Source organism: Echinops telfairi, unplaced genomic scaffold, assembly GCF_000313985.2.
Source record: "Echinops telfairi isolate 266 unplaced genomic scaffold, ASM31398v2 ScPeMD7_2;HRSCAF=8, whole genome shotgun sequence".
Classification (NCBI taxonomy): domain Eukaryota; kingdom Metazoa; phylum Chordata; class Mammalia; order Afrosoricida; family Tenrecidae; genus Echinops; species Echinops telfairi.
Genome location: NW_022103898.1, coordinates 25908675 through 25923026, shown reverse-complemented (window position 1 = coordinate 25923026; position 14352 = coordinate 25908675). Strand labels below are relative to the sequence as shown.

Sequence of the window (14352 nt, the reverse complement as noted above, 5' to 3'; positions counted from 1 at the left end):
TCTCTTTTTTGGGAAGATTACCCGTTTAAAGAAAATATATGAAGAATGCTGTGAAAAAATGAAGTCCTATATGTATTAGCTAGAATAGCTAGAAAGGTGTCCATGATATTACTTGGTAAAGGCAAGTGATAAAATTGTATATGATCCCTTTTGGCAAGTATAATATAAATATATCCATATATAAGGACACACAGACATATTAACTTTGTTTATATCAAGTGGATAGTAAACATTTATAGATGCATGTGCTGTTGTAAGAAATTCTACAGAAAGGCCCCATGTATTCTTCACTAGGTTCCGATTGGTAGCATCTTGTACAAGAATACTGTATTATCAGAACTAGGAAATTGATATTGATCGCATCTACCTACTTTGTGCCTGCTGCACCAGGTTTACGTGTACTCATTGGTTATGTCTATGTATTTAATCTTACGTAGTGTCATCAGATGTATGCTGCTGTTGTTGGGTCTCATCGAGTCGGTTCTGACCCATAGCGACCTTAAGCACAACAGAAAGAAATGCTGCCCAGTCACCTGCCATCCTCAGTTTTTCCTATCCTCAAGCCCATTGCTGTAGCCAGGGTGTCAGTCCAGCTCCCTGAGGGCTTTCCTCCTTTTCACTGCCCCTCTACTTTTACCAAGCACGATGTCCTTCTCCAGGGACTGGTCTCTCCTATTGATCCATGTACAGCTTCCATATGAGCACAATTAAGTATTTTGGAATTCTCATTCTTAAGGCTTTTCCTAGTTTGTTATGGCCCACACAACAATCAGAAACACAATGTATCACAGTGGGCAGATCTGCTGCAAAAGTATTAAAAAGCAAATGTCACTGAGGACTAGTGTTATCAACTTGATGTGAAAGCTGCACCATGAATAAGGAAAATTTAAGAAGAGTTGATGCATTCTTGATTAAGGAAGACAGACGAATAGGTGCATTTGCATTTGAATTGTGGTCCTGGTACTACGGACTGCTAAATGGACACACTGATCTGTGTTGAAAGAAGTAAGGCCAAAGTGCCCCTTAGAGGTAAGGATGTCAAGCATTCATCGTCACCGTACATACTTTGGACAATTGTCAGGAGAGGCGAATCCCCGGAGAAGGATGTCGTGCTTGATAAAGTACAGGGGCAGCAAAGGACAAGAAGTCCTTCATCGAGATGGATCGACACCGTGGTGCGTCAGTGGACTCAGGCATGGGAAAGATTTTGAGGATGGCACAGGACCATGTAGTGCTGCCTTCTGTTGTGCATGGGTCAGAGCCAACGCCATGGCGCCCAATGAGACAGGAGAATAAACAAGTCTTTCTTGGAAGAAGTACACTTGGAATGCTGCTTAGATGGCAGGCTGATGAGACATACTGCTAGGGAGAGCTGGTTCTGGAGAATGATATCATGCTTTGTATAGAAAAGGGTCGGCATAAAAGAGGAAGCCCCTCAAGGAGATGGACTGACCCATTCACTCAAACAGTGGGCAGCTGTGGTTCAAACAGCCTAGGGATCAAAGCTTCTGGCATCCATTGTATTGTTAGTTTTCCATGGGAGCGAGAGAGCACCAGATGACTTGAACTTCTGGAGGTTGGGGAGTGACCCATCCTGTTACCATGAGTCTCTTTTGCCAACCTTGAAAGTAGCCTCTCACCCCAAACATCCCACAGACTTATGTTGGTTTTCTTTATTTGGTAAGTTCTGATTCCTAGGGAGTAAGTTATGAATAGCTTCTTTTGAATTATTTCTTGGGAGCTTTTCTCTTGATTTCACAACACCAAGCCTGTATGCAACAGGCTTGTAAGTGGCTGAGACTTTGGGTTCTCAAGGGGAAGACAGGGTCTGACTGAGGCTGGGTATCAGACCTCACCCAGTCACCTCAGCCATGTCAAATCCTCCTTGGAATGTGGCACGATAAGAATAAACAAAGGCAGGCATATTAATGTCAAGCTAGTTTCCCTGAGAAAACACCCCTCCTCTGTCCTCCCCAACCCCCCAGGCATGTGGTGTGTGAATGGGCACCTTTGTCTTGTCACTTCTGAAGACTTTTTAAGATAAATACCATATATACTCTTGTATAAGCTGAGTTTTTTTTCAGCACGTTTTTAATGCAGTTTTTGTGGTAAAATTAGGTGCCTCGACTGATTTTCAGGTTGGCGTATACTCGAGTAAATATGGTAATTCAGGTCTTTGAACTACACCCATTCATCTCACAGGTTTTGTGTTGAGAATAACTCCATGAGAAATTAATTTATTCCTTCATAGGAACTGGAGGTAAAGACTTCTTTTGGGGGAATTGTATTCTTTTTTCTTTTTCTTTTTTTTTTTTTTTAACATTCTTGAGGAAAGGGTATGAAGGGATAGAGAAGATGATTTTAAAAATAATGGAACATGTGTTTAGGGGGAAAGTGAATGTAGGGGCCGACGTTCCTTCTTCTAGTACGACCAGCACAACCAGATTTGGGCTGAAAGCTTTCCAGATAGAGGGCGAGTTACTGCCAAGACGGGTCAGGATTGAGCTCAGCGTGTTTGAAAAACAGAGGAGGATCGGTGTGGCCAAAGTGCACTGAGCAAGGAGAGCGGGTGGAAGGAACGAGAGAGGTGGGAGGACAGAGCACATCATGCCCATAGGCCCAGCTAAGGAGTTGGGATGTATTGCGGGAGCTCATTGCACGGTGTGAAGCAAGGGAATCAAGGCAGCACGTGAACTCATATTCATGTGCTTACTTCTATCCATGCCTCAAATGCTCCGCACATGGAAAAGAACTGACTTCGTTTCAAAATTCACAGGGCAAGGGCCTGTACATCCTCTCCCTATTTTAAGCATGTATTTTTGTTTTTAATCTTTTCGTCTTTCAGACCCTATTTAAAGCAGATGAAGACTAGATCCAGGGAAGAGAAGGAACCAATTCCAGTGTTGGATCATCTCTTGTCTATAATTCAGCTGCCTCCAAATAAAGATGCTACTTACCTTTCACAGTCTTGGGCAGCACTTGTCGTGTTACCTCATATTAGGTAAGAAACCAGGTTGACTTAAACATTTGCTAGCCTGCTTGGACAGTCAATGAAAAGGCCACAGATGCCAGCCTGAAGTTCTCTCTCTTTCTCCCTACCTCTTGGACAGGCTTCTCGACAAAGAGAAGGTAATACCACTGGTCACATGCCTTATAGAGTCACTCCTCACAGCTATTGACAAAGGGAGCTTTGGAAAAGGTCAGTTACAATCCCCGTTTGTTCTCTTCCCATTTTCTATGAGCTGATGCAGAGTAAATGTAAACACATAGCATACCAGGGAATAGTCATCTCATTGTCTGCTGGCATAAGCCCGTGTGCAGGACCCGGAAAGAAAGGGGATATGGGAGAGTCGGAGAGTAGCTGCACTTGTTTCCCGGAGTGGGCTGGCTGTGTGGCCTGAGTGTAGACACATCTGAAGGTGTATTGAAAGGAGGCCACGGTGTGTGGGGCCACTTGTGTTCGAGCCTCGCCCGGCCCATGTCCACGACCCTAGTACACACTGTCAGCTCCCAACAGTCTAGCCACCTAGACTGAGCAGGGCTTCATCCATTATCAGCCTTCTGACCCCTCTCAGAGGAACCCTGGTTAAGCACAAGCTTGGCTGTTTGAACCTGCTCCCTGGAAGAAAGATGTAGCCATATGCTTCTGTCAAGATTTCCAACCTTGGGGCAGCTCTGCAATGAGTCAGGATCTCCTCTTTGGCAGGGGGTTGGGTTCGGATATGGGCTGCACTTACACATGCACCCCCTCTGCCTGGTGTCCTTCCTAGATTCTTGTGGTTTGATAAACCCCTGCTATGTTTTAAAGTTGAGCTCAAGCACAGCTCCCCCAGGAAGACTTAAGATTCTTTCCAGTGGCCCAAAGCCCTATGTCTTGTTGAGTACTTGCAGTTTCCCCATCTAGTTTGAGATCAGTTTTCAAACAGGTGTGTTATATTATTCTAGCATAATATTATACATATATATTTGTTGTTGAGAATTTACGCAACTGTGTGTATCAGTTCAAGAATTTGCATGTGCATAATTCAGTGACGTTGACTACATGTTTCCGTTGTGCGACCATTCTCACCCTCCTCTGACAATGACCCCCTCCTTAACATAGATACATAGCATACCAGGGAATAGTCTGGTATGCCCCTACGTTCCCTGTCTCATCTTTCGAGTGGCTGGTGCCAGGTTGTTTGCATATAGCTGTCTCTGGAAAGAGCGCAGTGTTCAAGGCAGCCGTTCTCAAGCTAAACTGCTGTGCACTTTAAAGAAGACTTCAGAGGGTAGTTTTTGTTTAAGGTTTCAAGATTATCTCAGGGCAACAGTTTCAGGGATCATCCAACCTCCATGCTTCCAGAAAGTCTGGAGTTTGTCAGTATTTGAAATTCTATTCTGTATTTCCCCCTTTTTGATGAGAATTCTTTTACAGTATCTTTGTTCAGTTTCTAGTAATGGAAGCCAGGCACCATCCTATCCTGGTCTTATGGCAAAAAGGGCAGGTGTTCATGGAGGCAAGTAGAGACACTCCGTTTCTTCTCTGTTCTACAGGTTTATTTAAACTTTCTGGAATCACGGAGGTTGAATGATCCCTCGAAAGTGCTGCCCAGAAATAATCTTTAAAACATAAACCAAAACTACCCTCTGATTCACTCAATTATATATCAGTTTAATATAGTGGTTCTCAACCTTCCTAATGCTGCGACCCTTTAATACGGTCATGTTGTGGCGCGCCCCCCCCCCCAACCATAAAATTATTTTTGTTGCTACTTTATCACTGCCAGTTTGTTACTGTTGTGAATCGGGCAACCCCCATGAAAGGATTGTGCGACACACACACACACCCCAAAGGGGTCACGACACACAGGTTGAGAACCACTGGTTTAATAGGTTTTGTGTTAAAGACTGAGGCGCCCTGATGGCACCATCAGTTAAGCATTGGACTGTTAAGGCAAGATAGGCAGTTCAAACCCACTAGCTGCTCCATGGGAGATAGATGAGGCTATCTGCTCTCATAAAGATTTACAGCATCAGATAACCTTGCATTGAGAGTTGTTTTGAGTCGGGATCAACATCAATTCAATGGCAGTGGATTTAGTGTGTTAGACACTGAGCAAATATGGTAGAGAATAGAGTAGATTTTCCCCATGTCAAATGCTTATGAGCCACACAGGGTAGTGGCCACCATATTATACAACCCAAGTCAGATCATTCCCACGATTGTGGAAACTTCCATTGGACAATGCTGGTATAGTCTTGTGCTGGAGCTGGCAAACATTTTCTGTGAAGAACCTAATAGTAAATATTTTACGATTTATGGGCCACATGTAGTCTTCTTGCATTTTTTTTTTTTTTTTTGCTTTGTTTTGTTTCTTAAAACAACCCTTTTAATATTGTAAAAACCATTGTCAAGTTTTCAGGTAGGACAACTGCTTACCTGATTAGGCTTATAGCCATAGTTTGCCAACTTGTAGTCTAGGTATTAAAGGATGGTTTGTTACCATTATTAATGGAAGGGATTATAGGTAGTAGCCATTGGGCTTATGAATTACAAGTTGGAGAAATAAAGTCAATCCGCATTTCATTCCGAGATAATGTCTTAGCTTTTGTAAAGCCCCAGTCTTCTTACCGCAAGAGTCAGACCTTCCCGTGGGTGTTGGAACCATTTAATTTCCTCGTTAGCTCAGTTCATGGAATGTTACATTTTTATTCTCTATGTCTGGATGTATTTTTTCTCTTAAAAAATATGCAATTGCCTTTTTTCATTCCTGCCATATGACACATTTGATGGATAATTCATTTAGAAAACAAAAGTTCACAAACGTCCCGTAAGTAGGAAGTGTCAGCTCAGTGAGATGTGTAGTGTGTCACGTCAAGGAGATAACACAGTTTCTCTTGTTTTCTGCCCTAAGGAACCTTATTTGTTCTCTGTCAAGCTGTAAGTGCTCTGCTCAGTTTGGAAGAATCCTCTGAACTTCTCCGTTTGGTTCCCGTGGAACGTGTGAAGAATTTAATATTGTAAGTAGCTTTACAAGGGGGCTTGAAAATGTTCACGGGAAAATGGAAATGAAAGATAATAGAATAACTACTGTTGGTGCAATCTTTAAATACAGAATCACTTGTGTGCAGGGGTACTTCAGTGTGTCTGAACGTGTGTTACAGAGGTTAGAGGTCATAGAACAATCCCATCACATTGCACAGTGCTGACCACTGGTAACTTCGTCAGTGGGTCCAACATCCACATGCTCACGCCTCGTTTCATATTCTACCTCAGATGGACGTGATCTCTGTTGCAGGAAAATTTCCTTACCCCTCCTCTTTATGCATTTGTCTTAGGTTTAGCCAGCTCCTGGGATTTCGGTCTCTGAGTCACACAGGGCCATTGCTGGAAAGTCCCAGACTGCTTGGCTTAGAGACCTCTTGAAAACCTGGTAAAGCTCTTAGCTGCTTTTTCTGGAGTTGGATCCATTTTCTTTCCATGATTTTAAAACAAGCAGATGATATTTGCTTCATTCAGTAAATGTTTACTCCATTCTCACCCGTATCTGGCACTGTTCTGCATCTCGGCTGACACAGCCCAAGTTCTCTGCCCTCTCAAAGCTAACATTCTAGCAGGAAGACTCACTAAGCTCACTAAGGGCACTGCAGGGGCCTTCAAAAAGTTCCTGGAAAAGTGAAATAAAAAATAGTGGAATTTTTCCTCGAATGTTTTAAGGTATGTTAGAAGGTGGTAAGTGGAAGATATGGAAAATAATGCAGACTCAGGAGATTGGATGAGTCCAGTGCTGGGCACCGATGGCAGGGAGTAGGAAGGTCTTCACCAGGAAGACGTGACCTGAAGGCAGCAAGAGAACAAGCCACGGTGTTGGGGGAGAGGCCGCTCCAGAAAGCAATGCCCATGCCACGGACTGGACAGGCAGTATGCTCTCGGGATGGACTTAGCCCGAACAGCAAGAAAGCCTTTAAAGTGGTTGAGGCTTGGAGTCAATACGGGACATGGGACCAACAGAGGAGGACCTAGGAGTGGGTGGGGGCAGACTGTGAACTGCCTGCAGACCATTGTAAGTCCTTTTAGTTTGAGTGCCAGGGGGTCAGTATAGAGATGATCACAGCTAACACTCATCCAGGGTCTCTCTCCATTTCAGAATCAAGTGAAGTTGCCATTTCTTGGCAGTTCATTGAATTGGTTTAAACTTCCTGCAGGGAGGAACTTTCTCCTTTACTGTTCTACGGAAACTTATTCCTCCTATGTTCCTTGGCATAAGCAGTTTTAGGCATCCAAGTTTTGAAACAAAAAGGGACTTGCACAGAGTGTGTGGAATCCATGACTTCTGTGGAAGTCCACGATGACCCTCCTAGCCAGATAGCTGCTAGCCTGGTAGTCCAGAAGCAGCAGCAGATGTGCTCCTATCTTTCTGGTGGTAAAGTTTGTGGAGGCACACCTCTGTCCTCATGTTATGACCTGTGATGAACAAGTGTGTAAGTTGCACAGCCAAAGCCTTTGGACCTTGTCACCCCCATTAACTTACTCTTTGGCCTTGAGCAAGCTAGTTAACCTCTACTTCCTTATCTCTAAAGGGGATGACCTTACTTCCCCCATGGAGATTAAATTAGATCATGTGTGCAGTGATCGCCATGCACAGATAGCATTTATTGCATCCTTATTATGTACCAGGAGTCCTGCTGGCACAGTGGGTTCAACATCGGGCTACTAACCATAGGTTGGCAGTTTAAACCCACTAGCAGCTCTGGGAGAAAGATGAAGGGGTCTGCTCCCATAAATAAAGATTTACTTGGAAGAGCTGTGGAGCAGTTCTACTCTGTCCCATAGATTTACTCGGAGTTGGAATCAGCTGGATGGCAGTGGGTTGGTGGGTTATAATGTGCCCATCACTGTCCATAGTACAAGGCCTGCATCCATGTATCTCATCCTCAAAACAGCTCCCAGGGATGGCTACTCTTAACTGTGGGTGAGGGAACTCGGGTTTTCAAATATATCCAGAATGCAGCTGCTTCTCAACCCTCTGATCTAAGCCATCACCGTCGCTTGTCTGGATGATGGCGTTTGTCTCTTACTGCGTGTCCTTGCTGACCCTTGCCCTGTAGTGGGGTCAGCAAACATTTGAGACAGAAGAGCCCTTCCTGCCCCTCCCAACAGTTTAAAAATTGTTCAAGAGCCATAGGTGTATTCTTACAAACAAATGAAGTCACCATTGTCTGACTCTAACATTTGTTTCAGTCTTCCTTCAGAACCACATGGATGTACTCAGAGAGCCACGTGTGTCGACCCCTGCCCTATTGCTTTCCCTTCCGCGGCCCACAGCCAGAATGACGCCTTGAAATTGAGGGCAGATCAGGCCGCTCCTTTCCTTGAGCAGGAGTGGGACTGCAGACATTTGGGGCTGTTACACCTGCAGGGCTGCATCTAGGGGGCTTCGGTCTAGTGGGTAGAGGCCAGTCATGCTGCCAAATGTCCTGCAGTGCACAGGGCAGCCCCCACCACAGAGATTACTTCTCTCCACAGTCAGTAGTCCCGCTGTGAGAAACCCTGCTCTGGCGGTGGCCTCTCACTCAGAATAGAATCTCAGCCATGTTTTCAGAGCTCTTGTCTGCTTCTATTCTCACCCAGGCTCCTCTGCCCTCTTCTCCAACTCCTCGTCTTTGTCAGTGCAATTCTGACCGTAGAGGCCTCTTAGGTCTTCCTCAAATGGACAGACATGCCTCTCTCTGGGTCTTGGAATTGATGCTCCTTCTGCCTAGAATGCTTTTCCTCCAACTGACCACATGACTCACTTCTTTACTCCAGTCTGCCTTTCACGCCTAACCCCTGGCAAAAACTCGCCTCCCCCTGGCCCATACATGCCCGTCTCTCTCGCTAGCCTCCTTTCCCTGATAGACTTCTCTTCATGGCACTGATCACTGTCATACTTCTTTGGATTTAGTGTATTTTTATTGGTTATCTGCCCTTATCAGAAAGGAGCCCTGGTGGCATAATGAAGTATGCATCGGGCTGCCAACTGCAAGATCAGCAGTTCAAAGCCACCATCTACTCTGTAGGAGAAAGATGAGGCTTTCTAGTCCCATAGAACTTTACCTTCTTGGAGAGCCACAGACGCAGTTCCGCTCTGACCCATAAAGTCACTGTGAGTCGAAATCGGCTCAGCAGCAGTGAGGTTGGTTTGGTTTGCCTTATCTTTCTGTTAGTTCCTGGGAGATAGAGACTTTCTCTTTGCTCCAATGCCATCCACACTGCTCAGAAGGTAAATACTTGTGGGCTGCTGACAGCATACAGTAACAGGTAAAGTAACTCGTGTGCTGAAGAATGATGCGCTGTGGTCATGTTCAAACTAGCCGCCTTACCCCAGAGCCTATGTACTAAACCATTTCTTCATTCCTTCTTCTCTCCCCGGCACCGTGCCTAGCTCCTGGCTAACACGCCATTTATGATTATATGCCTTCCTCTTCTGTGATTCTTGTTGATAACTGAGGCAGCACTGGATTTGTAGCTGAGATAACGTGTTGTGTCACACAGAGTTGTGTGTCCCTGAACATGTCACTCAGTGGCCAGGCCTCCAATTCTTGCACTGTGACATGCTGCCAGGGGTCCACATAATGCTTCTGCTCACCTGACATTTCTTTCGTCCTTGGTGATGTCCTACAGTGTACAGGCTCATCTGAGCCCTTGGGCATGGTGAGGGGCCAACTTGGCTTTAATCAAGCCCTTGTTTGTTGCAGAATGTTGCCTCTGGAGCCATCCGTGTTGCTGTTGGCTGATCTCTATTATCAGAGATTATCCTTGTGTGGCTGCAGAGAACCACTTTCGCAGGAAGCTTTAATGGAATTATTTCCGAAGTTACAAGGAAACATTTCAACTGGCGCATCCAAGGTAAGGCTGGTTGGTGAAGTGTCCTCAGCCACTCTCCTTTGCTCTTCTTTCAAACAGCCAGTGGGAAGTCAGGCTGGCGTCAGAAAATGCCCAACCCCCAAAACACGAGCCCGCAGACTGGCGGCAGCAGGATCCCCTGGGAAGTTTAATAAAAGTACAAATGCGGAGTCCTTACTCTCAAGTTTCTGAGTGAGCAGGGCTAGGGTAGAACTAAAAAACCACTATCACTTTTAAAAACCCTCCTGGTAATTCTGCTGCTCATGCTGGTGTGGAAATAGCCAAATACATTGCTTAGGAATAAAAACCAGTCATTCCCATTGAATGTTAAGCTTAATCAAGTTCTTTGCACTTACACGGGGACTTCAGAAAGTTGGTGGGGAAATGGAATGGAAAGATCACGGAGTTTTCCCACAAATGTTTTGGAGAGCCCTCGTATTTAGTGTCATAGTTCAAAGAAACAGCGTGGCCGAACAGGGTGATGAAGTGTCCAGGCACTGCTTGAACAGGTGTCGATTGGTGTGGAACCATGAGAATCCCACCTGGGTTTAACATGTAGTCTACTCATCTCCTGATTGCATAAAGCTTAGCCCTCGTTGGCTGTTGATCAGTGTCTTCTTGTGGTTAATCTTTGGAGTTTGAAACTGTGCCTTTTACTTTCTCTAGATACGGCTTCTGACCATTAGGATTCTAAACCATTTTGAAGTCCGGCTTCCAGAATTGATGGAGGTATTTTAACTGTTTGATGTTAGGGGCTTTTCTAGAAATGTAATTTTACATATATTTCCAAAAATGTTACCTTTGCAAAATAGAGTCTAACTCTATGTAGCCTTGGTGGTACAGCGATTCAAGCACTTGGCTGCAAGTGGAAATGTCTCAGCACAAACCCTCCAGCTGCCTCACAGGAGGAAGGAGGTGGCGGTTGCCCAGTTCTGCTCTGCCATATAGGGCTGTTGTGAGTGAACGTCAACTTGATGATGCTGATTTATAGAAAGATCTATCATAAAAAATGGAATTGTTTTAATAGGGAGAAAGGGTAAGTCATGGGTTAGTGGAGATGCAAGTGTTAACTTGAGAGAAAGGGAAGTCAATATATAGTAAGCAGGAGATTGGGGGGGATGAGGTAGGGGCAGGGGAAGACAGGCTTGCAAGAGTTAAAGGCAAAAGAAGAAAATACTATTCTATATACAATCCTACAATAGTGATCTACAAGTAGATGATTGGGTAGTGAGGCAGGCTGAACAGGTGTGTAGGGAGAGGGAATTTTACCCACCCTCTCCCCCCCCCAAAAAATTGAATTCTATTTTTGGCCCATTCTTATTTTCATTCCCATTATCAAGGCCACCACTGAAAATCCACAATTAGCTGGTGAACCTTCTTCTGACTTTTTGACCTACTTTTACTGGAATTGTGGAGATTTCCTATATTTGTTCCTCTAGCTCTACCACTTTTAAATTTCAAATCGTATTCCACGGTTTAAAATATCTTAATTTATTTAATCAGTGATAGGTGCCTGGATGAATTGTTACTGGTTTTACATTATTTCCAGCAAAGAAGTGGTGGACGCCGTTCCCCAGCTACCTTTACAGAGGGAACCATTTGTGGTGTGCACATTGCTAGAAGTAGCGTCGTACAGTGAATGTGTGTGTGGTACTTCATGACAAATATCACCCATCAATTTCAGTTACTTTGAGACTCGCTTCCCTGTTATATATCTGGTATTGCAATATCAGAGACTAACCCTAAATATTCTATCAAAAAGTAAATGATATGAGGAAAGCGAGTCATTCACATAGGAATGAATTGCATATTCAATTTGAAGTGTCAACACATTGCCGCCATTGCTCTTTGAGAGCTGTGGTCACATTTGTCGTTCATTTTTGAAAAGCAGAGTGCTGACTACCTTCTTGGTTTCTTGGCTGTCCAGGACGATGGGCTGTCAGAGAGCCAGGCTGTGTTTGCTGTAATACGCCAGGCGGAACTCGTCCCAGCCACCGTGAATGATTACAGAGAGAAACTGCTGCATCTACGGAAGCTGAGACACGATGTGGTGCGAACTGCAGTCCCCGATGGCCCACTGCAGGAGGTAAAAAGATGGCTCTCTCTCGCCCTCTCTGAATGCTTTGAAACTTGGTTAGCTGGCATCTAAAAAGCTGTTATGTACCAATAGTTAAAAGAAGAAAAAATTTAAGCAAGATAGATCTAACTTCTTGCAAATGCTTTGAGTTAAATGAGTCTGCCAGCCTTTTAAAGAACAGGAACGATGTGCTGTCGTCCCTTCTCTGGGGATGGAGACAGTGCAGAAATAGTGGCCAGTCCTCTTTCGTTTTTATTCTTTGTCTTGATGGAACAGGAATGTGTCTCCATTGGCAGTTGGTTTTGCTTAGGCTCCCTCTGCTCTGCTACACGTCATTCAGTTGCAGCATAGGGCACATGAGCACTTCATTTTTTAACTCTCTCCTGGGAAATAGGTGAAGGTTTAAGAGCAGATCATCGTTTTAGATCCCATGATTGATACCCATTCTGTGTCATCCCCTTCCCTGCAGTTCCCTGAGTGTAACAGCACCCATCCACCTCCTCGCTTTACTTCCCCTCTCCCTTTCTTTTTCTTTCCTACCCCTTCTGAACTTTGCCCTTGGGTAAATGCTTCCTCCTTGCTCCCAAGTGGCCGATTATTCTAAGGTGTACATATATTAATAATGTCATTCTTCCTCTTATAGATCTACTGATTGACAGGAAATTGAGCAACAGATACTTCTAGCTTCAAAGATGGCAAAGGCTAAAGTCCCAGGGGCTCCGCTGGCTCAGTCTGCCCAGCAGGCCTGGTCTCTTTCATGATTTTGAGTTTTGTTCCACATCTTTCTCCTTCTCTGTCGGAGACCTGATGTGTGATCCCTTTCGGAGCAGTTGGTAGTGGTAATTGGGCACCATCTGGTTCTTCTGGTTTCAGGGACCTGGAATCTGAAGTCCCAGTGATCTAATTGTACAAGCAAATTAATCTCCAACCAAATGAGCATTTAAAAATGTATTCCTTTACTTTTATCACATTTCCTACTTCATTAAGCATAGTTTGATTCTTTTGCAAATTAACCCCTAGCCAAAAAAACCCAAAAACATTGTGGTCCAGTTTTGTCGATATTATTGTTCTTTCCAAACTGTAGGTGACATCTTTTCTTTTTTTAAATGAAATTTTAAAGGGTAGAGTTTAAGTGATTATGATCTAAATGTGGGTTGGGGTAATTTGTTGAATAAGGAAACAGAACAGACTCTTCTGGTCACCAACTTTATCCCATGACTGTGTAGTAGAGTGTTCAGGGTTGTGGGCCTGGGTCTCACTGAAACTTCCTGGACCCTAAATCTCTCTGTCTCTCAATTTTCTTATTCGTAAAAATGGGAAAATAATCTCTAACTCACTGGGCTGCTCCACAATTATATGTGATCAATATACTATACTTACAACAGTGCTAAGCATTCATTAATAGTAGCTATCCTAATTGTTAGTGGTCCTTTATGGAATATACATGGAAGAGCCACAGTGGGGTGGCTGGAGATGGAAGACCCCACGCTACATTGAAATGCAGCACAGCCTTGGTGACTGGGTGGACTGGTGAATACAGTATCGCTGTGCCAGCTGCTATTTTCTATAGTAAATGCGGACGCGGTGTCCAGGAAGGGTTTCTGGAGAGGGTGGTGTTTGTGCGTCTCTTTGAGACATGGGAAATGCTCCACATGAGAGGAACAGTGTGTATAAAGGTAGCAGGGTATGCAAGAACATGGTTGGTAGATGGAAACTATATATACGTAGTTTGATATGGTTGAAGGAATCTGGGACAAATGTAAGGTTACCATGCCATTCTGTCTGTTGGTTCAGATGTCCCTTCTCCATCCTAGTTCTGTTCTACTGTCTTCAGTTTACAAACATGATTGTTCTGCTTATAATTCAAATGCCATATGACTCCATAGTTCAATCACATCAAAAAGAGTTGTACAATCCATCAGTACAATAAATTTTAGAACATTTTCTTCCTTCCTGTATTCATCGTTAGTAGCTCCCCATTTTCTCCTGCCATTCCCCCCAGGACCATTAATCCAGTAATTGTCTCTATAGATTTATCTATTTTGGATTTCATATACAGAAAAACTGTATAGGGAAAGAAAAAAAACCAGTGAAAAGTTAAGAAAAAACCTAACAGCAGTAACAAAATAAAAGATGAATATCTCAAAAAGAAAACAAAATATTAAAAACTTGAACAAATTTTAAATGGAACAGAAGGAGATCACATGATAGATAACATCTTAAATTTTAACTGCGTTTGCAGGAATCCACTTTCCAATGCATTCTGCTTGATTTTTTCTTAAATCATTTTATTGGGGACTTGTACAACGCTTATCACAATCCATACATACATCCATTGTGTCAAGCACATTTGTACATTTGTTGCCATTAGCATTCTCAAAACATTTGCTGTCTACTTGAGCCCTTG

The 14352-nt window shown here is 43.9% G+C and overlaps 1 protein-coding gene across 1 annotated transcript in view; it reads left to right on the top strand.

Moving 5' to 3' along the window:
• Positions 1 to 14352, top strand: part of UTP20 (UTP20 small subunit processome component) — a 110659-nt gene that overhangs the window by 12018 nt on the left and 84289 nt on the right. Inside the window, exons 13-18 of the mRNA XM_004700358.2 lie at positions 2846 to 3001; positions 3111 to 3199; positions 5898 to 6003; positions 9721 to 9871; positions 10535 to 10597; positions 11796 to 11954. Of these exons, the coding sequence (XP_004700415.1) occupies positions 2846 to 3001; positions 3111 to 3199; positions 5898 to 6003; positions 9721 to 9871; positions 10535 to 10597; positions 11796 to 11954 (724 nt within the window). The remainder of the gene's footprint in view (positions 1 to 2845; positions 3002 to 3110; positions 3200 to 5897; positions 6004 to 9720; positions 9872 to 10534; positions 10598 to 11795; positions 11955 to 14352) is intronic.